At 48.1% G+C, this 22,823-nt stretch overlaps 1 protein-coding gene across 1 annotated transcript; it reads left to right on the top strand.

Annotated features, from left to right (window-relative positions):
* Positions 1-715: 715 nt before the first annotated feature.
* Positions 716-22,494, top strand: SLC5A9 (solute carrier family 5 member 9). The gene is made up of 14 exons (XM_059853863.1): positions 716-813; positions 1,509-1,580; positions 3,334-3,438; positions 5,692-5,751; positions 8,397-8,502; positions 9,076-9,156; positions 9,918-10,123; positions 10,939-11,074; positions 11,932-12,039; positions 12,198-12,348; positions 13,393-13,561; positions 14,082-14,297; positions 19,779-19,923; positions 21,627-22,494. The coding sequence occupies exons 1-14, from the start codon at positions 736-738 to the stop codon at positions 21,833-21,835; spliced, it is 1,842 nt and encodes a 613-aa protein (XP_059709846.1). The 5' UTR covers positions 716-735; the 3' UTR covers positions 21,836-22,494.
* The last annotated feature ends 329 nt before the right edge of the window (positions 22,495-22,823 follow it).

Below are 22,823 nucleotides of genomic sequence, written 5' to 3'. Positions count from 1 at the left end.
GGTGAGGCTGGGGGAGGCAGGAGATGGTTCTGCTTTGAGGTCTGGGGTCTGCCTGGAGAATACTCTGGAAGGGCTCTGCCAGCCCCAGTAGGAACTTTTCATGATCCTCCCAAAGCTGTCCCAGCAAAGGAGGAGAGGTTTGCTGTGACCCACTGCCTGTGCCCTGGCTTGGTGTGACCCACTCCCTGTGCCTACCTTGTCTGCAAACCAGGGTGAGAAATGTCCCTGCTGAGCACCTGCGTTCACAGTTTGATATGTCACAGGTTCCAGCCCTCTCCTCCTTCCCACCCATGTCCTGGGACACAAGGGTCCTACCGGGGCTGGCAGAGCCTCTCCAGAGCTGGCTGTGGGGCACAAGCCTTCTCCAGGCAGACCTCAAAGCAAAACCATCTCCTACATCCCAGTGGGTGTCACCAACTGGTAAACGGGCAGGAGAAAGGACCACTGGTAAATGGACACGAGGGGGAATGGGAGGAATCCTCACACCCCAGAGCTGTGTGCTGGTCCTCTCTGAGGATCCATGGAGACCAAGCTCCTGCTGAAAAATGTTACTCACAGTCCTGCCCGGCCTCTGCTCCCCACTCACACCTTCTTGACCCTGTTAATTATTACAAGGGAAACGATGAAGGCCGACGTGCATTTAAGTCCAGCGTGAGGGAGCAAATCACCAGTTTGCTCAGAGCCATGAGCCAGCAGACCACAGCCACCACCGAGCTGCCTGGGCTGCCAGGGGACATGGCAGCAGCCTTTGCAGTGGCAGACATCGTCGTGGTGGTTCTGTACTTCGTCTTTATCCTCGCTGTGGGGATATGGGTGAGTCCCTGGGGGGGCTGGGGCTGGGTCTGCCTGAGCCAGAGAGGCTTTGATGCTCCCTGCACTCCTCCTGGGTACAAAGGGGTTTGCCTGCAAATGGCATCCTCTGCACAACTTATCCCAGGGCCTATGGAGCAAATTTGGGGGTGACTGGAATCCTTCTGTGAGCCTTCACTTCCACCCCACACGGGGACAACTGTGGGATCACTCCCTGGAGGTGGTTCTGGGAATGATGCTCAGCTCCTGTGCTGCAGAGTCTCACATCTGGGTGTGGACAGGCAAGAGGCAAAAGAAAAGCAAAGGTTGTGCTGGAGAAGACTAAAATGGGACCTTAAAAACTTTGGAAAGATTGTTGCTAATGATTTGTTCGTGTTGTTTGGCGAAGGCCTCTGTCACAGACACCTACTGTGTTCTGCTTGGCTGAACTGTTTTCTCTTTCCCAGTTGGGGCATTCAGGGAGAAGTCATTAAACAGGTACAAGCAGCTTATTTCCAAAGCACGACCATCAGAAGCCTGCACAAAATGGGGCAGCAGCTGTGTGTGAAGCCTGGCACACCTAACAGATCCATAAACTATTTTGGAGCTGGTGCTGAGGCCAGGCAGGATTCTCACTAAGGATTCTCCAGGCTTGGTCTGACTCAAGGAGGGTGAATGGAGGAAACCACTTTTCCCTGTTCTTTTTCTTGTGCTTCCAGTCATCGGTGCGAGCGAGCCGGGGCACTGTTGGAGGATATTTTCTGGCTGGACGATCCATGTCTTGGTGGCCTGTGAGTGAAAAGCTTCCCTCTGTTTCTCATGGTTTGAAAGCAATTCCAGGTGTGAGAGCAGGTCTGGTGAGGAGACCCAGCCTTTACATGTTCTGACTGTAGTCTTGAGATGAAGGGGACAGGAGGATCCATAAGGAATCGTCCCACTCATCTTTGCCAGTGGGCTGCAGCATGGAGCTGCCAGGCCAAAAGGGTAGCTCAGCACCTTCAGGGTTTTCCAACTCTCAGTTTCTCTGCTAAAGTCAGCAATAAAAATGTTCCCACTGATGAAAGTTGGGGAATGCTGGCTGCCTACCTGAGTTGGAAACTTCTTGGCTTGAACTCTCCACTGATGTTCCCAAGTCAAGAGAGCATTAGGTAATCTAGGAATGTGTTAGTCAGTAAAGAGCATTTAAGCACTGAATCAAAAATAATCCCTAATCCCAGGACTTTGAGCCCTTGCTATTTAGAGCAGAGTTGAGTTTATTGACTAACGATGTACAGGATATAAACTTCAAACCACTGAAGTATAAATCTTCACTATGAAGGAAAAAATAATCTATTGAAGGCGCCTTTTCTTGGGAGTGAAAGGTACATATAAAGATAATTTAGAGGTGGAAAGAAATAAAAATGCCACAGGAATAAAGATTCTTCTCAGCCAATGCCAGACTCCAGAACCATATATCTCTCCAGTGAGTCGTGGGTAACGGAATGCACTCCTCAACCAAAACAGGTTTTTTCTTTTTTTCCTTTGGCTGTGCATTGCCCATAAATTCACTAGGCTAGATTTTCAGCCTCTTCCACCAGAGACACATACACCTCTCTAAAATCTGTCATTTCTTAAATGTTCTTTAAACTTCTGTCTCAGCCAAGTAACATTTAATGCAAAAGCTTAGCTTCATGGTTTTCTCTAATTAGGAGGGGGAAAAATTAAAAGATACTAAAATTGAGTATTTTTTTCCTCAATCTTGTTCTTTTAAACAAGGTTTCTGGGGTTTTTTTTCCTATTACAAAAATCCCCCAAACAAATCCCAAAACATCCTCACTGCTTTTGGCTCCAGCCACAGGTGGCTGCAGAGGCTGTTTGGTACAGGTCAGCTCTTGTCTCTTCTGAATTCTTTTAGGTTAAGAGCAACCTCTAATGCTGTTCACTTCTCAGATTTGTTTGTCAGAGCTGATTCCACCTCTGCAGCTCTCCTGCAGGCTCAACTCCTTGTGGCCTTCACCTTGAGTACATGACTGGCTTATCTTCATTTTATTATTGTTTTTATCAGAGTGACAGGTTTCAGCGGTGCATTACATAGCCTCAGCTAAGACCTGATATTAAATTGCAAGATATGTGGAGGCAGAGCAAGGGTCAGCAGGGTCAGAGATGGCACCTTGCTGGCTGCCTAACACGGGAATGGAGAAATCCACCACGTTTCATGGACACCGAGGAATGTGTGGTGTCACCAGGCTCCCCTCCCTCTGCCGTGCCCCTGTAACAGGTGTGCTTCTCAGAACCACTGGCAAAGTGAGCCCTGATTCTGAGATTAAGCTCTTCACTGGAGTGGGGGCAGTGGAAGGGAGCAGGAATATGCTTTACAATATAAAAATGTAGGTGAGCTGAGGAGAGGTGAAGGAAAACCCAACTCTGTGTCTGCACCCAGCTGCCTAACCACAAGCAGATGAGATCCTGGGGAAAGAGACTTTCTGTGGGAGGGAAATGCTTGGATTGATAGAGAAGTCCCTTAAGATGAGTGTCTCAGTTTTAACCCTGTGCCCTGTGTTCCAGATTGGAGCCTCCCTGATGTCGACCGACGTGGGCAGCGGTTCGTTCATCGGCCTGGCGGGCACGGCAGCAGCCGGGGGCATCGCCGTCGGGGGCTTCGAGTGGAATGTGAGTGCCAGCTCTGCCGACAACTAAGATGTCACTGTTTGCAGAGGGATTGGGGGTTTCCCTCCAAAATCAGGTGTTTAACAGTATCAGCAGCAACAAGTGCTCAACTCTCAGGAGAGAAGCCGGCAGACATTCCGACAGCCTTGGAAACATGAGATCTTTATTTTAGTTTAAGTGGAATTCACTAGGATTGTTAGCTCTTTGGCCTTCCCGGTGGTGCATGGCCTTATTTTTAAGCTTTAGTCTGCGCTTGTGAAGATTAAAATAAAAGATAATGGATGCCAGAAAGGTACTTGGATAATCACAGGATTTTGGGAGCAGGGAGCTGAAAGAAAAAGCAAAAAGAAGCAGCATGTGCTCCCATATTCACTGTAAATCCATGAAAATCAGCAACACTCTCTTCACCTGGCAGCTGCCAAAAAGTGGCACGTCTGGGGTGAACATCTGGCTGTGAAGGCAGGACTCATTCTGCCCTGTTCAAGTGGCCTGGAAAATTGCCACTGACAGCACACAGGAGCATGAAAACCAGGCCCTTGGGGTGTGGTGCTAATGAAATTTCTCAGCTGATGAGCAGTGAGATTAGTGCCAGCCTCACAAGAAACATCATCACTCACCTAACTCTGAATCTTTTGCCTACCTTAGCAGAGAGTGTCAGTGGTGCCAAGCACAGGAAGGGCCCACCAAAAGCTCTCTCCTGGGGTATGTATTGACTGCAATGTTTTTTTGTAGACCATTAAAGTCACCTTTAAATCCTTTGTGAAGAAAACAGAGACTGCGTTCAGCCTGGTGCGTGTAGGACATAATATTGTTGATCTCAAAGGAAATCTATTCAAGTCACTTCAGAGGCTCATGAAGACAAGATTGTGTTTCAGGGCAAATCTAACTTCACGAGTTCAGATTAATTTATTTCAGATTGGAAAGAGAACTTACATATGCCATTACTCTCTCCCTGTGCCATGGGACATCATTCAGCTGGAGGGCTCATATGAGCATCTTTCACCACAGCCAGTCTCTGCCACTGCAGGAGCCATGGCTGCTCTCAATCAGTCACAATCTCTGCTCACAGGGATCAGTTTTTTTTTTCTGAAAACTTAAATAACTGATCAAAATAAATATAAGGATGAAAGAAAATGGCTGGAGACCACCAGGAGTGGAGGTTTGATGATCCAATAGCTTTCATTTACGTTTAAGTTCTCCTGTTTGGGCTTTTGCTGGGAGTTGGAGAAGAAATGCATGAGGAATGCCTTTACACTTTCCAAAAGACTCTTCACCTGTGGCAAAGCAACTAAAGTGCCTCTTTATCTACCAGTGACAGAAGCACATCTGCACCAGCCTGTAAGGAGAACATCCCAGCAGAGTCTTGCTGTTGCTTATTTTTATGCTCCGCAGGGACAGTCTGCTGCCTCAGCCTCATCACTTGCTAATCGAGCAACAAACAGATGCTCCCATCCTGTTCTGAATCACTTAACTCTTCACTGCCACAGCATCAGTGGTTTTAAAGACCACCAAATACAACACCATCTTTCAGAGAACCAGAGCAACAGAACACACCACCTTGCTCAAAAGACCACGGGATGGAAGAGGAAGTGACACCCATGACAGAGAGAAATACAGGCCTTAGGAGTGGATCTTCAAAAGCTTTTGGCTGAATTGTAATAATTCCTCCAGCTGCTGGCTCCTCTTCTGAGCAGGGAGAAAAAGTCAGCCTGCTTCTCAAATGTGGTATTTTTGGGTCCCCCGTTGTAGGGAGGACAGATGAATCTGACTCCATGTTCTTAGAAGGCTAATTTATTGTTTTATGATGTTATAGTAAAGAATACTATACTGAAACTATGCTAAAGAATAGAGAAAGGATACATACAGGAGGCTAGAAGATAATAATGAAAAACTCGTGACTCTCTCCTCAGAGTCTGACACAGCCTGACAGCAATTGGTCATTATGTTAAAACAATTCACATGAAACCAATGAAACAATGACCAGTAGGTAAACAATGTCCAAACCACATTCCAAAGCAGGAAAACACAGGAGAAGCAATCAGATAATTATTGTTTTAATTTTTCTCTGAGGCTTCTCAGCTCCCCAGGAGAAGAAATCCTGGAAAAGGGATTTTTCAGAAAATATTAAGGTGGCACTCAAATACATCACATGGCACTGTACCTTTCTGCTTTTTTAGGTTGGCTACTGCCAGAACAGGGGAAAGAGCTGTTCCCATGTGTTGAGTCCTGTGCCTTTATTCTCTGTCTCTTTAACAGGCCATCTGGCCACTGCTGGCTCTGGGCTGGATCTTCGTGCCAGTTTACATCGCAGCAGGAGTTGTCACCCTGCCTGAGTACCTGAAGAAGAGGTTTGGAGGGCAGAGGCTGCAAATCTACACGTCTGTGCTGTCCCTGCTTCTCTATATATTCACCAGGATATCCGTATGTATCCAGCTGAACACCTCCCTCCTGTCTAGGGCAGGGAGAGGGCATCCTGGTACAAGGCAGGGCTGCTCAGAGAGAGCTCCTTGAAAGGACCAGCCCTGCTCCCAGGAGCAGCTGCAGTGTGTTAGTGTGCTGCTCTTGCCTCTGTATTGATCATGGAGACCTTTCCTAAGAGAGAGACAGAGCCCTCATTAAACAGCAATGCACAGTGAGAACTTTACAGGGATGTGCACCTAATTACTAAACAGTGTAAGTACTGTGGGCTGTCTGCCTGCTTTTCCTCTTCTATCACATCAAACCTCAGGCATCAGAGGTAGAGGAAGGGCTGCATTACCCCATGTGAAAATCTGGCTGGCTTCATCTTGTAGAGATGAAATACTCTTAAATTATCATAAACCTGCTGTTATTCTTGTAGTTGAGTTTTCAGCATCAGGTATTTTATGGTTGTTCCTCTCTCTTTCTCACTTGTGTTGCACCAAAGGGTACAGGGAAAGGGAGGTAGGTTCTGGCTTAAGACAAAATGCAGCATCTTTTCTGAATTGCTTGTAGCATTGTACCCTGCTGGTAACCAAAACCCAGAGTACTGGGCATACTGGTATTTCCCCCTTTTAAATGCCATTCACAAAGAAACAGAAATTATGCTCAGATAAGAACTACCTGTGCCCTTGGAGGGAGAGGAGTGTATTTGAGAGTCCATTACAGGGACTGAAGATGTCAGTCCTTTGTCTCCAGCTGATTATCCCAAGGTCAGTACAAGCCAGTTTTCACTAGACCCTTCTGAAATATTCAGATGTCAAATTGCCTTGGGAGACACTGACTGGAGATAAAACACTCATGTGGCTTCAAGGTCCTTCTCCCAGGCTTATTATGTCTCAGCTCCTGCGAGGGGCATTGAGAGGAGCTCCAGGCTGGGAGTGTGGGATAGATTTCCCCCTCTAATGGGCAGCTCTTGGTAATGTCACCCACTGCTGTCACCACTGCCTCCAGCTTTGCTCTGTGGGACCAGAGCACAGCCCTGGGTGACAGAGTGAGTGAGATCTCGCAAAAAGGCACTTAAAGCCTCTTTACCTGTGAGGGATAAAGGGCAACTCTCTCCTGCAGCAGCCCAGAGTGAGCACAGCCACACAGACAAGTTATGAAACAGAGCTGTCTTTCAGAGTGACCTTCAGAAGAGCAGCATTTGCCAGTGCTTTTCAGAGCAGGACCCTGGCCCCCATCACTGCTGTTTCATCTCAGTGGTTTCTCCTCTGCACAGCCAATTCACGCGTGGCTGACGGATGTGGCTGGGGGAGTTTATGGCCATGACAGGTGCTTTCTATTAAGCAGAGCTATTGTTTGTGGAGAGCTCATTTAGCGGCTGGCTGGACAGCAGGCTCTTGGTTACAAGAAGGATTTTTCTCCCTGTGCTTTCTGCCCAAACGTAGGTCAACAACCAGGGCACTGCAGAGTCTTCTTGGCTTGCAAAGAAAACAGAGATCTCAATAAGCAGTGTTGTCAGAGGACTGATCCTGCATGGCTATGGTGGTGGTTGTGGTCCCTGCTGGGAAACCAAACCCCAGAAGGGGCAGGGATTCCTGTGGACTGCTGGCTGTGCCTGTTGTGTTTCAGGCCCACAGAGGTCAGGGGTTGCACTAACTCCTTCCTTTTAAGGTGTTCATTTCAGATACAGCAAATGGAATTCTTTCCCCATCCCTTCGGTCCTCCTTGGTAAAGGTCTTCACCTGTATCTCACCCCATACCAGACTCACAGGTGTCCTTCTACCTTACTTTCCGAACATAAAAATCTCCCATATCACCTTCTGCAATTTGGAATCATGTTATCTGTGTAATTCCAGGTTTCATCCGGTTTCTTGTGTCATTCTGCCAGAAGATCCAAACAAAATACAGCTGATGGGACTTTCTGTATTTCTAGTGAGGTCCTCAGCAGGTATAACCTGTTTTTCTGGAGTCACTCTAAGGTGCTGAACTGCATGAACAGAAAAACCACCTGCTGACCTTCTCAGATTAACCAATCATGGTACAAGACATCAGTGACTCTTTAGGAGTCTTTCAAGAGGGAGTGTCTCTGGACCATGAGGCCAGAGGCAGCCCTGGGAAGAATAAGGTCTCCGCTATCTCCCTCTCCATCCCTCCTGTGTCTGCCTGTGGATACATGGGCTCTGCTATCCAGGGATGTGTTCACAGTCACCAAAAGAAGTGACAGCTTACACCAGTCCTTCTCTGTGCCAGCCAGGATTCTGTGCCTCACATTGTCTTTATTTTGATGACTTTTTAGTCCCTTGGCGTAGCACCCTCATTTCTACCCTGCTGCTCTCCCAGATCCTGAAAGCTCTGACCCAGAGGAAAGTTTTTCCTTACAGCAAACAAAGGTTCAGAGCCAAGAGTCCCAACAGCTCTTCTCCTCCTCTTCCAGTTCACCTTGCTGGTGTCCTCCCCTGTCAGTGCTTCCAGCCGCAGAGGGCTGCAGGCTGCTTTATTAGATTTCACTTGCACGAAGCACTGCTAACGCCAGACTGCCCTTGGTTTTTTTATTCCAGACAGACATTTTTGCTGGAGCATTGTTCATCCAAACTGCTTTGGGCTGGAACCTCTACTTGTCCACTGTGGTCCTGCTAGCAGTGACTGCTGTCTACACCATAGCTGGTAAATAGCTGGTTTTAAAGGACACGTTACGAACTGGAACCTAGGATATAAGCTTCCCATTTCCTACAGAGGGGAGAGAGTATTCAGGTTCTGGGCTGAGGGAGAGATTGCCTCAGTTGCTGGCAGTACCTGCCTTGTCACTCCCAGCTGTTGGAGACCTTTGACTCTTCCCCTCTCCCCTCTTGGCCCACGGGAAAGTGGTACAGGGGAAGCATCCCTGTTCATAGAGGATTTTCTAACACTGCACAAGGTTCTGGGCTCCCTCTGTGCAGGAAGTTACTACTGCCCATATTTTCTATTTTGTTCTCTTTCTGCAAAATTAGCAACTTTAGCTGTTAAGATGCTGAGCTGCCTCCGAGTTCTCTCATGAACATGGAAAACCTTCCACACTGTTCCTCATGGGAGGGCTTGTGACAGCTGTGGGCTCCAGAGGACCAGCTCAGGGCCAGCTTCTCCCAGTGGGTCTGGCCTGAAATCCCAGGGCTGGGGCCAAAGAAACCTTTTTTCCAGGTGAGGTACCTGTTTCCCTGTGCATGGTGACACACTGACTGCTGTCTCTGGTTCTCCTGGCAGGGGGTTTGACTGCTGTGATTTACACAGATGTGCTGCAGACCCTGATCATGGTGCTGGGAGCTATGGTCCTCATGTTCATAGGTAAGGGGAACCTGCAGTGGCACTTTAGTGGTCCCAAGACCTCTAGACCTTAGCAGGTGCCTTGCCCTTTCATGTATGGTGCAGAAATGAGTTTGAACCACTCACAGAAGTGGTGCCAGCACAAGTCTCATTCTCCAAGCCATCAAACTGTCTTCATCCTTGCTAACTGTTTGGAGGTGAGGCTCTGCATATATTCACCTCACTGGAGGTGCCAAAGAACTTTGGAACATCACATTCTCAGAGTCAAATTCAGCTCTCATTAAGCCCATGTCTCAGAGTAACCCTGCTGACTTCCACTGTTGACTTTTGGAGTTCTTGTGGGTGCAACTGAGAGTTATAAAAAAAAAAAGAACAACAAGGAAATGACCATAATCAGTCTTTGTTATAAGACTCCTTGGCAAACAGAAATATCTAAACTAGTTTTTTTTTGTTGTTGTTTTTTTTTTTTTTTTTTTCATGTTATACTTTCTGCTCTATCCTTTACTAGTATAAGTAAAAACTAGATGGTGATGACATTGCAGGGATTAGGATCATGGAGGTTTTCCTGCATTGATCCTCTTCCAAAAGGTATTGTTTAAACCGCAAGGACTCTGGGCAAAATCCAGCTGACTTCTGTAGAAACTTTGACTGCAAAAATCAAGGGTGGAATGAAAAGTAAAGGAGATAAGAGGAAGATAAAAGAAAAGAAATCACGAGACTCAGATTAGATAATAACTTTGCATGATGCAACAGCCCTTAAATCACTGGCATTTTCTTTGCAGGATTTGAAAAAGTTGGCTGGTATGAAGGACTTAAGGAGAAATACAGCACAGCAATACCAAAGATCACAGTCCCAAACACAGACTGTCACCTCCCACGTGCAGATGCCTTTCATTTGTTCAGGGATCCCATCACAGGAGACCTTCCCTGGCCTGGCCTTGTATTTGGTCTCACTGTGGTGGCTCTTTGGTGCTGGTGCACTGACCAGGTAAATAAAACCTTTCCCTCAGCAGACAAACCACCACAGTGTTATTTTTAGTCCATTCCTCAGTCTGTCGATCTGTAAGCTGAAAAATCACTGTGCCTCAGTGTGCAGGATTGCTACTGTTTTTACTGGTCTAGACCAGAATGTCTCACTCCTTCCACCTTCTCAGCAAGCTGCTAATTTTATGTACTTCATAGTGCAGTGAGAACAGGTTGTTTTCATCCATCTTTATCCCACTGTGGGCTGGTGAGTACTGGGAGTCTTCATGCAGTTCTCATGACAAGGATATGAAAATGTGAATCTGGAGCTGGCTGTGCTGTGACCTTGAGTAGACCTCCAGACAATATTCCTTTATGCATATTCCCAGACGTCTCATGTCCCTTATTCCTTTTCAAGCTACAAAGAAAGCTGAGTGTGTTTCTCGAGACTTGGTTCTTCTGTACTTTCAGATGAGATAATTATGAAACCCCACCACTGAGCTTTTACCAAAACACCCACAGTCTGCTTCATTCCCTGTCTCTTGCTGCCATACAGCTGCTGTCTCCAGCCCTCAAGGTGGCTTCATTTCAGTCAAGGGTGAAATTATTCCTGTAAAGGAAATTTCCACGCTGCCCTCTCCTGTAGCCTGTGGACTGAGCTCTGAGTGGTGGCAGCAGGCTGCAGTCAGTGAGGTGGGAAAGTTGTCCTTGGCATGCAAAACACCCTGGGATCCTGTGGGATGAAAGTCATCCCTGAGAAGGAGAGCCAGAGAGAATGGATCCTGCTCTCTCTGCTGTGCTCCTCTTTCATTCTCTGCTCCCTTTCTGCACTGGTTGTAGGTAATGGTCCAGAGGTCTCTCTCTGCCAAGAACCTCTCCCATGCCAAAGGTGGATCAGTGCTGGCAGGATATCTGAAACTCTTCCCTGTGTTTTTCCTTGTCATGCCAGGAATGATCAGCAGAGCTCTTTTCCCAGGTAAGCCTTCCCATCTTCCTTGACACAGAGCCCCACACCTTCTGTGACCACTAATCCTACACAGATCTGACAGCACTTTTACATCCTAGAAACTGCTGTACTGCAGGCATGTTCATAGAGATTCCTGTTGCACCATGGTGTTCCTAAGCCCTCCTCCACCTCCAGCTCTCCCACAGTGGCAGAAATCCCCAGGAGTAGCCATAAGGGGCATACTTTGCCATTGGGGGCATATAAGTCCATGCTATGGGTATTGCATTATTCTTTCTATCTGGAGGGAGTCAGTGAAATTAAATTCATGGAGCACTGAGGTTGTCCTTCAGATCCTATGGATTACATCCATTTGGTATCTTGGAGAGTTTTAGCAACCTCCCACACAGGTTCATTTAGGTGCTGGTGGATTAGGCTAAATGAGCCTCCCTAAAGTCCCAAGGAGCTCTCATTGCTGGTTTCTTCAGAGCCTCCCCCTTTCCAGGAAGAATAACTTGGTTAGAAGGACCACTCCCAGAGGAAAGAGCCAATTTCCCAGATTGCCTAAACAGGAGTAAGTGAGCCTCCAGCATCCCTGGGAACCAGCTGACAGGTTCATGGAAACAGTCCAGTTCCCACAAGTGACAAATCATCAAGGATTACAGTTATGCAACACCCAGGAGAGATTCAGCTGTATCCTGAACAGAATTTCAAAATGTCATCTCAAAGTTTCACCTCTATTATATGATATAAAGCATTTTCCAGCTCCACTCATTGTAGTTGTATTCCACCTCTGAATTTATATGAAACTGCACGAGGCATCAGGATTTGTTCCCTTGATCTGCAGCGGGGTTTGCACTGACTCCTTGCTGTTTCCCTGTGTTCCCCAGATGAAGTGGCCTGCGTGGACCCAGAGGTCTGCAAAAGGATCTGTGGAGCTGCTGTGGGTTGTTCCAACATTGCCTACCCCAAACTGGTCATTGAACTCATGCCTGATGGTGAGGAACACCCTTGTGGGGCTGGGCTTGGGCCAGGCTCCGCACCGGGGGATCAGGCTGCCCTTACCCATCCTAAGGATGTGGAAATCGTAGCAGACAGCAGGATGGAAAAAACAGTGCTTGGAGACCTGATTCCCTTCTGTGTCTGCCTCCTGCAGGGCTCCGGGGTTTGATGATTGCAGTGATGATGGCAGCCCTGATGAGCTCCCTCACCTCTGTTTTCAACAGCAGCAGCACCCTCTTCGTGCTGGACATCTGGCAGCGGCTCCGCAGGCAGGCCTCCGAGCAGGAGCTGATGATTGTGGGCAGGTCCTTGCATTTATTTATGTCTCGTTCCTCTCATCATCTTTCTGAGAGCAGGTTTTGCCTCCTCCAGGCTGGACTCACTGAGAAAAATCTGGTGCCTGCAATACAGAGCAGGAGGACAGCTTGGGAAAGAGCATTGTGTTTTCCAGCTTCATCTTGGATAGGCCTGGTCAAGGAGAGACTCTGAGTCTTCCACTGAGCTAAGCAGATAATTGCCTATCTTCTCTCTAAAGTTATTATAAAAACTGCTTTAAACGTAACTTTTAGAAAAGCCAAAAGTGTTCTTGAGTCATTGTCACCAGAGGTCTATAAAAAAAGTTATTTTTGCATCAGACAGGAGTGAGATGCTGCAATTACATTTTTTTTTCTTTTTTCTTCAGGGGAAAGTGCAGAGCTGAGCCTCCCAGCTTTCTGTCTCTGTGATAAGTTGTAGTGTCCTTTGCAGATGAGCTTTGGTGCCGTCTTATACCAGGGGGATATAAAGTTCTCCTCCAGACAGGGGAATTTAGGCTGTATTCAGTGTGGAGGTTTTGCTCTCCAGTCATGAGCATTAAGGTCTGAACTTTGCTGAGGCATAGCTGAAGGCTGCAGGCAAACTCAGCTCACACTTCACCATGGCAGAGTGGGTAGAGGATGAGTCCCTGTTGCTCAGCACTGTGGGCAAACCTCTGTGGCACACAGTGCAAAGGCAGAGGAAGGTTCCAATATTCACCTGACCCCCAAACACAATTTTAATAAGTAGCAAACTAGTTGGAATTTGGCAAATGCAAGAGACTGAGCGCATTACCTGCCTAGAGAGGTGGCAGAAAGATTGCTTCCACAAGCTACCAGCTCCCTCTTTCTGTCATATCCAAGAGCAAGGTCATTGAAGACCATGTCACCCTTCAGGACACATCAGGAGAACAATTTTCTCTTTTTCTGTGTACAAGGAAACGTTCTCAAGAGTGATCTGTGGATTTTTTCTTGGAAAATTTCAAGAGCAACTGGGAGCGTGTTTTGCTGCAAATCCACCTACAGAGGTAGTAAAATTTTCTCCTTCTCTTTCAGAGTCTTCACCCTCATCCTTGTGGTCATCAGCATTCTCTGGATCCCAATGGTTCAGTCGGCCAACAGTGGGAAGCTCTTTGACTACATTCAGTCCATAGGCAGCTATCTGAGCCCACCAATTGCAGCCCTCTTCATCCTGGCAATCTTCTGCAAGAGGGTGAATGAGCCTGTAAGTGAAGTGTCAACAACCAATTGATACGTGTGTTTAATTTGATAAAATAAATAGATATCTCTTCCCTCAGTACTTAGCCTTTGAGACTGCTTAAACTCAGAGTCAGTCCAGCTCAAGAGTGACAATGAGACAGCCTTTCCTGGCATGCATTAGTGGATCTTAGCCCAGGCTCTAGTGGGTGTGGGGTTGCTTCTAAGAAGTCACTGCAAGTAGTACTTTTTTTTTTGGCAGTCCCATTTGAAAGCATGAAAGGGAAGTTGCTCTGTCATTTAGGGATGATGTGTCAAAGGCTCATTGGAGGGGTGTTGTTAGGAGGAGATTCTTGCATTGTTTGTGCTCTGTGTGCTCCATGTTCAAGAGAAAATGAGGGTTTTTACCTGAAAAAATTCTCCTTTGATGCACCTCAGTGTGGATTTCCACCAGGCATAAAAAGTCTTGTGAAAGAGGGAGAGGAGAGGGAAAACTACATCCAGAGGTAATTTGCAGTGACCTTTCCTCTGTGCTTGCCTTTTCTCAGGGTGCTTTCTGGGGCCTCATGGCTGGCTTTGTTGTTGGTGTGATTCGGATGATCATGGAGTTCAGTTACAGTGCCCCGTCCTGTGGGGAGGAGGACAGGAGACCAGCTGTGCTAAAGGACGTGCACTACCTCTACTTTGCCCTCATCCTCTTTGTCCTCACTGCCATTGTCATCCTCCTCGTCAGCCTCTGCACACCCCCCATCCCTGAAGAAAAGGTAAGTGACTTGCAGTGACACCCTTTTCCCAGAGCCCCCGTTTGGATACCAAAATTCCCTGGGATCTGCCCTTCCCTGCTCCTGCAGTGGCCAGGAAATGGTGTGTAATGCAGGCGCTGCCAAGAAGCCCTTGCTCCTCAGCTCTCCCTGTTCCCCAGATCACAGAGTGTTAATGCTGCTGAGCACTGAGTGCTTCAAATTGAGTGTGAGTTCCCATGCTGTGCCCAGGGCTGGGCAGGCACCACAGCCCATCATAACTGCTAGAGAAAGAAAAGAAGAGGGGAAGGAGATGAAATCACATTACAGAGCACTGCTGAGGAGGAATTAAATATATCTAATTGTAGCATCTAGCCTGCTTCAGCAGAGCCAGCATCAATCTTGCAGGCAAACAAGATTAATATCTTTTGCAACATGGGCATTTAGGAAAATAACATTTTGTCCCAATGTGATCTCAATTAAATTTAATAACTTGGAGGGAAACGCAACTTTCTTTTACTTAGCACATTAAAATGGTGCAGGGTTGGGAGGTTTTGTATTATAACCCCTTAAAGCTACTCTTCCCAGTCCCAAGTTTTAAAGCAGCTGCCAATATAACAAAACTACCTCTCAGCAAAGGTTACTGGATAGATTAAAAAGACCTATTTTTTCCTGTCTAACTGCATGAGAGAGAAAATGCTGTGATGGCATCAATCTGTTGCTTCCTCATAACTTGTAAAGCATTAAGCAGCTCCATGGATGTTTGATGGAATGTTATAGGTGTCAAAGAGACCCTGCTCCTGAAGATTACATGAAAGCAGGTGCTCAGATAGGGGAGAGGAGGGGGGAGAGAGGCTGGCTTTGTGTCTGCTTGGAGATAAACTCTCAGCTTTTATTAGCTATCAGAGGATCCACATGGGAGAGAGAAATACTGGCAAGGAGGCACCATTAGTTCTGCTGCTTACGTTGTTCATGACTGCTCAGGGGTGGCCAGATGGTTGCCAGCAATTAATTACTGTGGTTTAATGAGTTCCCACTTATCATCTGACCTGTGATAGCTAAACATGTGCAGTGCTCCCTGCCCACAGCAATAGCAAGATAAGATGCATTAACACAGCACTGGTGAACAGTGAGCATCAAACCAGCAGTTCAGGAGATGGAGAAACTGGCCCCAGCATCTCCAGGCTTTTTAGTCTGACCTCAGAGGTATGAAAACATTTCAAACATCTTCTAGGAGGGGCATTTCAGCATGGACCTCACTATAAAAGAATTAGAGAAAGAGAGGTTTCAATCTTAGATTTCCCAGGGGAGATTTTCAGTGGTATTTCTACTGACATGTGGAGTTTATAGGTGCTGGATGTAAGTGACCTTATTTAACACATTCTTCAAAGAGCCAGGGGTATGGTCAGGCAGGGCAGGATTCTGTCTGAAGCAGCTGTGTGCAGTTATCCCAGAGGAACAAAGGATGAGAGGTGGCCAGGGAGGGAGGAGAGCTTGCTGAAGGGCAGCACTGGCCAGGAACTAACATCAGCTGGGCTTTTTGGGGTAAATTTCCTCAATAGAGATGCTCAGGATAGCCTTTTGGTATGCCATGGACCCCACACAGTGCTGAGCTCAGTGCTGAGCTCAGTGCTGAGCTCAGTGCTTGACCCCTCTCTCTTGTAAGAGATTCTGTTATAGAAAATGAATGAGAATTAATGATACTGGACACAGAGACCAATCATCTGGTCTTTGTGATGGCCATCCCATGTGCCCCCTGCCCCTCAGTATCTTCCCACCACAAGGAAAATGGGATGGACTGCCAGGAAATTCGTGCCACTGAGCAGTAGCTCATTCCTCTTTCCACAGCTCAGTAGGAATGGGAAAGTCTGTCCCCACTTCTTTTTGTCTGATTCCATTCAGTTTCTGCTGTTTATCCCCAATTTCAACAGGAAAGGTCTTCCCTTGTTCCTCAGAGAACAGCCAGAGGGAGGTGTGGGGTTTGACTGAAGTAGGAGACAACACTGCTGGGTTTCTGCCTGTCTGGCAGGAATCTGAGTGGCTGGCACTGAGACCAAAATTTTTTGTTTTCCTGGGTCAGATTCACCCCAGGTTTTGCCCTAGACATGAGCAGAGGTGTGGGTTTGGACCATCTCTTCTGGTGGCATGGTTTCTCATGGCTTGCCCCCTCATCTCCAGCGAGTCTGGGGCTGTGCTGGCTCAGGCACAGAAGTGTTTGGGGAAGGAAGGGCAGGAGGTGGAGATCAGGGTGGGTGTGCCAGGCTCTGACTGTCTGGGTAGAAAGTGGCACCTGGCCTTTGTGTTTGGCCATTACTGACTTGGCATGCACATGGACAAACCTGTGATGAAGAGCCTGAGTGTCCCTATGGCAGTGGCTGGAGGGGAATGCTGTGCTGGCTGTCCTGCACGAGGACCTCTGGAGCTCTGGAGCTTCCTGGTCAGTCAATTCCCTTCCTCAGCCTTGGGTGTTTCTCTCCTAAGGCTCACCTGGGGCTGGTTCTGCTCATCCTTAACTGCAGTGCTTGGGGATGGAATGATGAAAGACATGGTACAAGAGCTAGGAATTGTGTCATTTGTTTTGTCAAGCAAAAAGAGTAGAAAAACAAGGCAGCAAAGCCAAAGCTGAGGAAATACAGTGATAGATCATACCTCAGCAGATGTAAATCACCACAGCTCCATTGCCTTCAAAGACCAGGAACAGCTGTTGAGCACAGTTATGTCACTTTGCACCAGCTGAGGATCTACACTGGACAACTTTAAATATTGAATCTCAATGCTTTTGAGATAGTAAATGGGCAAAAGGAGAAAAGAGATTTGTATCTGATGTTAGAGTGGTACAGCTAATGTTCCTGGCTTTAAATGAATTACAATCTGAGAACTGCAAGCTGTAGCATTTTCTCCTGCTGTTTTGGACACTCTCCCATCCCTGTGGTGATTGATGCTGTGCTGGAAAACAAGTATGCAAGGAATTTGTTTGGTATGCTCCAGAGTTCATATGTCTTCATTGTAGGTAGTCCATATTGTGTCACGCCGTCCTTGAAAACCCTGCAAAAGAGCTTACAATTAAATTTGAGACTGTGAAGCTGAAACACAACTGTCAGGTGCCAGATGGCATTTTGGAACAGAAGGATTTATTCTAGTTTACGAACAACAAAAGGAAAACTTTGCTGAGTTCTTGCAAACTCTCTTGCCCAAGGAGACTGTGAGGGAGAAAAGAGAGGGGAGCAGCCCACAAAGCACTGAGAGCTGCACCAGCTGCCCAGGGGTCAGGGCTCACCCAGGCAGGCTGAAGGATTGGCAATTCCACCTGCTCTACTCTGGGCTTGGGATGCTCTCCCTGTGTCTTGAGGCGTGGCTTCAGTGGCTCCTCTTGGTGCACAGCTTAGGAGGAGCACCAAGCCCACCTGGGCTGGCCTGAGCCCACCCTGAGAGCCCTGAGGTGCAGAGCTGGAGCTCCCACAGCATCACTTGGTGGCACTGAGAGCCCTGAGGTGCAGAGCTGGAGCTCCCACAGCATCACTTGGTGGCACTGAGAGCCAGACACACTCAGCTCTGTGGGTGCTGACAGGAGCAAACTAAAGGGGGGACACAGGGCTCCCCCAGCAGTGCCCAGGGTGGTTGTGCAGATGGGGGCAGAGCCACAGGGCTCCCCAGGACCCAGCACAAGGCTCCCTCCTGCCCCCCTGCCCTTGGACAGGGTGGCCTCAGGCAGCACCCCCAAGGTCCCAGCCAGTAAAGCTGACACAGCTCCCTGTAGGCAATTGGTAGTGAAGCATTTTCCTGCTTTCCCCAGGCACTGCCAGCACCTGCCTCCCCTCCCCATCCCTTTGGGAGGCTGTGCCAGGCAGGCCCAGCCATGGGGGCCTCCGTGGCTCCACAGAGCTGCTGCTGTGCCCCACAGAGCAGAGAGGGGGATCTCCAGGAGTGCAGCCAGCCCAAACCCACCCCAGCTCACAGCTGCAGGGTGGTGTGGTGTCCCCAGGAGCTCTCCAGGGTAGTGGTTTGCTTTATTGGCCATGGCAGAGGCACCAGCTCCTGGGTGGGGTGATGCCATGAGGTTCCCTGTGTCTATGCTGCTTTTCCTTGGGAATTGCATCCCTCTAGTGCAGTCCAAGCCCCAGGTACATCCCAACCCTTGAAGATTTTGCTGCAATGTGCAGAGACAGTGGTTCAATGACACATGAGAAGAGAAAAGGGAAAAAGTTTCAGAAATCCTTTAGAACCCTAAAACTTTACTATGTTCCAGTGACATTTCCTAAATGATTAAAAAAAAAAAAAAAAAAAGCATCCCTGAGAAAGATGAGGATCATCAAATCAAAGCAATTTAGCACTTCATGACAAGAAAGATTAGCCCTGCCCAATGCTCATCTTGGTTGAAAATGATTTAAATAAAGCTATAAATCTTCTGGAAATTATGCAACATTCTGTGTCAGCTGGAAGCTTCTGCCTGGATTTGTGTGTGCAAAATTCAGAAACTGAACTCACGTTACTTTGTAAGTGACCCGTTGGGGAAGTTCATTTCCATCCAGGCAGAGCAGGGAGGCAGCTGCTCCTGGGGCCTGTGTGTGACTTTGCCTGCCCTGCTGTCACCACTGCAGCCCTGCTCTGTCCCCAGGCAGTGTGGCTGGAGGGGGAGGGCAGCTGCTGGAGCTGTGAGCTGCCTCTGGGAGGGATGGATGAGCCTGTCCCTGCTGCCTGGCCTGGCCAGGGCAGGGCTCAGGAAGAGCCATGGAGATCCTGGGCATGCCAAGGTCAGCCCCAGCAGCATCAGGCATTGCTTAACCCCAAATCTCTGAGCCCTGGGGTGTGTGACCCCCCCCAGAGCTGCCAAAGGGCCACTGAGGTTTGCAAGATTGATATCTCCTGTGCACTCCCTGTGCTCCAGGGAGATTTTCAGGCTTGCTCTGGGATAAGAGTTTCAGAACTTGGGCATTTGCAAAGCAGACTGATCATCCTTTGTGGCTTTCTGCAGAGACAGGCAAGGTCTTGTATTGGCCCATCAGAGAAATCTGGAATTTAAAAAAAATCTTCTGAGGGCACAACAGCTGTCTGGGACTGACTGTATGCAGAGAGGGTGTCTTGGCTTCTTTTTTGATTTATTTTTATTTCTTTGACTCTATTACCCTTCCCTGTTGGAGGGCTGCCACTCTGGAAGCAGACCATCATTGTTTCAGACCAATCACATGGGCCTTGCAAATAGGAGGCTGCTTCTCCAATGCCTGCTAAAGGGTTACTACTCAGAGACAGGGACAGAACAAGTTCTTTTAAAAAATGGAAGGTGAGAAACCAGATTATTTCACATTTTTTTCTCAGCTTTTCAACTCCAGCTGGATGGTCCCAACCTTCTTACCCAGGGGGTGGGCACCTGTGCAGGAAGGAAGGGAGGGAAATTGGGAGATCACCCCAGCATCACCTTGGACCTGTGCCCCCCAAGGAGGGAGATGTCTGGGTGGCCACATTGGGACAGACAGGCAATGACCACTTTCTCTCTGTCCCACTTTGCAGCTGGATGGCCTCATGTGGTGGACCAGGCACAAAAAAGCACCTGCCCTAAACCTGGAAAACAGTGAAGGAGCAGCACAGACTGACCCAGAACAGAAGGAGAAGGACCTGGAGGAAGCTGCAGCTTCAGACATTAAGGAGGAGGCAGGTAGGGCTCTGTCTGTGCACAAACACGCTCAGGTGCCTGGGAGTGCACAGCCAGGATCCCATAAACATCCCCCAAGTTCATGAGGGGCCCACCTGGTCCATTCTCTGGGGCTGGGGCTTGCATTTGCAGTTTTAAGGATGTGACAAATGCAAGTGTTGTGGCTCTTGGTCCTCCCAACACACCTCGATGTCACATCCCTCTGAAAGGCTCAGAAGAGCTGAGATCCCTGAAAAAAAGAGCCCCAAAATAGCAGCACAGTCTGAGGGGACCAAGAGACCCTGGGAGCAGACGTGTGCACTTTGTGGATGCCCTAGAATGAACCCACAGGCCTCACTTCTCTCATTTCCATGATGCCAACAGGATCTTTGCATCTTCCCTTAGGATGTTAAAGCTCAGACCTTAAATAGCTCTGCGTCCTACCAGAGGTATTTAATAGGAAGGAAAGCAGAGAGCAAAGTGACCTGAAAGAGTTGTCAGGGGACAGAACAGTGGCAGGAGATGCTGCCTGGGCTAGTTATTTTCAGAGTGGACAGAGCTTTACTCTGCAAATCTATTAAAAAATGCACCTTTCTGGTTTTGAGCTTAACTTTTGAAGGTTACAGAGTAGGAACCTCAGAATAAAGACACACACAATATTTCTTCACTTCTTCACTTGCTGATCAGTCCAAAGGACTCTGGAAGCAGTCATAGCCAAGCTAAACAGAAGTGAACATCTAAACAAATCCCTTGATTTTTTTTCTTCCCCAATAGAGTAAATTTGGGGTTAAGTGGAATGAAGTTATTCAGCATTACTTCTTATTTCTTGTCAATTCATAGTTCACTTTACTAGCTCAGATTTTTATAAACAAATATCTTGGTATTTTGGTAATTAGCAGAGATGAGGAAGGAAATGTGAAACACAGCAGTTGACAGTTTAATGAGGGTTTTTTCCTGAGTAACACCTTTTTCAAGGCCCTATAACATCCTGTATTTCCACAAAGGTTATATTTGGAAAGAACAGTGAGTGAAATACACACAGCACAGGACTGACAATTAAAACACACACTTCACCTGGCATGCCATGTGTAATAAACAAGCTGGGATATCTCTAAATGGACCATCATGCTGTCAGGAATTTTTAAAAGCGGATGGAATCTGCGTTGGGGAGGAGGGGGAAGAGCTTTGTTAATTAACTAATGAGTGAGTGGTGCAATCAACCCACTGCAATCAGGCTGTGCCGTACATGGTTTAGGGAGAAGTCCTTTTCCTTTTCCTTTTCCTTTTCCTTTTCCTTTTCCTTTTCCTTTTCCTTTTCCTTTTCCTTTTCCTTTTCCTTTTCCTTTTCCTTTTCCTTTTCCTTTTCCTTTTCCTTTTCCTTTTCCTTTTCCCTTTCTTTCTCCTCCTTCTCCTCCTTCTCCTTCTGTCTCCTTCTTTCTCCTTCTTTCTCCTTCTTTCTCCTCCTTCTCCTTCTCCTTCTTCTCCTTCTCCTCTCCTTTTCCTCCTTCTCCAATTTTCCTTTTCCTTTTCTTTCTTCTCCTTCTCCTCCTTTTCCCCTTTTCCTTTTTTCCCTTTTCCCCTTTTTCCTTTTCCCTTCTTTCCATCATCTTGTATCTCCTACACAAAGTGCCTCCTGAGTCTGGCCAATGCACCTCCAAAAAACTGGGTGAAAGGAGGGAAGAGTCCCAGTGGATTCCAACAGCCAGGTTTTGGTCTCTTTCTTGCAGCAGCCAAACGTCCCTGGTGGAAAAGGGTGTACATGTGGTTCTGTGGCCTGCCCACCAGCCCCACGCCCACCCTGTCCCCCGAGGAGAAAGCAGCCCTGGAGCACAGACTCACCAGCATCGAGGAGAAGCCCCAGTGGAAGATTGTGTGTGACATTAGTGCCATTCTCCTGATGGCCACCAACATCTTCCTCTGGGCATATTTTGGCTGAGCTGGGGTCAGGACTGGCGTGGCTTTGGTTGCTCTCACCTTCCTGTCTAAGCTGGGAGCATCAGAGGACAGAGCAGCACATTCCTCCCCTGGAGGCACCACCTGCTGGGAATGACTGTGGGGCTCAGTTTCTCCATGAGGGGTGACCAAAACTCAGCACTGGTCACATCTGGGACACAGGGGATGTGTGGGATAGCACGTGGGACAAGTCAGGAGGTTTGGGGTCAAGTTTAAGGGTGCAGAGCTGAGCCCAGCAAGGAGCAAAGGCTTTGGCAAGCCCAGCTGCGGCATGGCTGGGGCTCTCTCAGGGCTGACTTTGCACTGCTGTGCTTAGGGGAAGGAGACTTAAGCACTAGCTGTGGTTTTTTATATGGCCAAAATTCAGATGGGATCATTTGGGGACCACTGGATTAACTCAGCAGTGACAACCCTGGCTCCCACCAGCCTCCCCACAACCTGAGTGAGACCCATCCCACCCCACCCCTCTTTGGTATCAGCAGTGGGTACAGGGGGCTTCTTCCTGCTCCCCGAGCCCCCTGTCCTCCCCCTCTGCTGCAGAGGGCTGGGCTCACCCCAGCCTGCCTGAGCCTGTTTGCTCTCAGGGCTGATGCTGCCCCTCCCCAGCATTTCCAGCAATAAAGGTGCCTGGGTAACCAAGCAGTCCTGGCTCTGGGTTATTGTGGTGATCTGTCCTGCTCTGACACACAAAGGGCTCCCTGGGACCACAGCGACCTGGCTGTGGCAGGGAAAAGAAATGTCCTTCCTTGGGGCCTGGATCAGGATCTCACTTGGGCAAAGTTGGGCTTTTCTGACCCATCTTGGTGCCACCACATAACGTGGCACAGCCTAAATCTTTGGAACCACGAAGAGACAGCAGCACCCATGGTTAAGATCTGTGCCAGGAGAAGGCTGAAAATGCTCACAGGGATGTGACTCTGCCTGGGAGGTCCAAGTCACCATGGGTGTGGAGGGTGAGGGCACACAGAGAA

The sequence above is a fragment of the Haemorhous mexicanus genome, chromosome 9 (genome assembly GCF_027477595.1).
Source record: "Haemorhous mexicanus isolate bHaeMex1 chromosome 9, bHaeMex1.pri, whole genome shotgun sequence".
In the NCBI taxonomy this organism is placed as follows: domain Eukaryota; kingdom Metazoa; phylum Chordata; class Aves; order Passeriformes; family Fringillidae; genus Haemorhous; species Haemorhous mexicanus.
This window is presented reverse-complemented; position numbering and strand designations above follow the sequence as displayed.

What these genes read in the sequence shown, in the direction of transcription:
- SLC5A9 (XM_059853863.1), top strand. Translation starts at nt 736, where the DNA reads ATGGCAGCAGCCTTTGCAGTGGCAGACATCGTCGTGGTGGTTCTGTAC. An exon ending in GATCCATGTCTTGGTGGCCT is followed by an intron (nt 1,581 to 3,333) that starts GTGAGTGAAAAG and finishes CCTGTGTTCCAG; the next exon opens with ATTGGAGCCTCCCTGATGTC. An exon ending in TCGGGGGCTTCGAGTGGAAT is followed by an intron (nt 3,439 to 5,691) that starts GTGAGTGCCAGC and finishes TCTCTTTAACAG; the next exon opens with GCCATCTGGCCACTGCTGGC.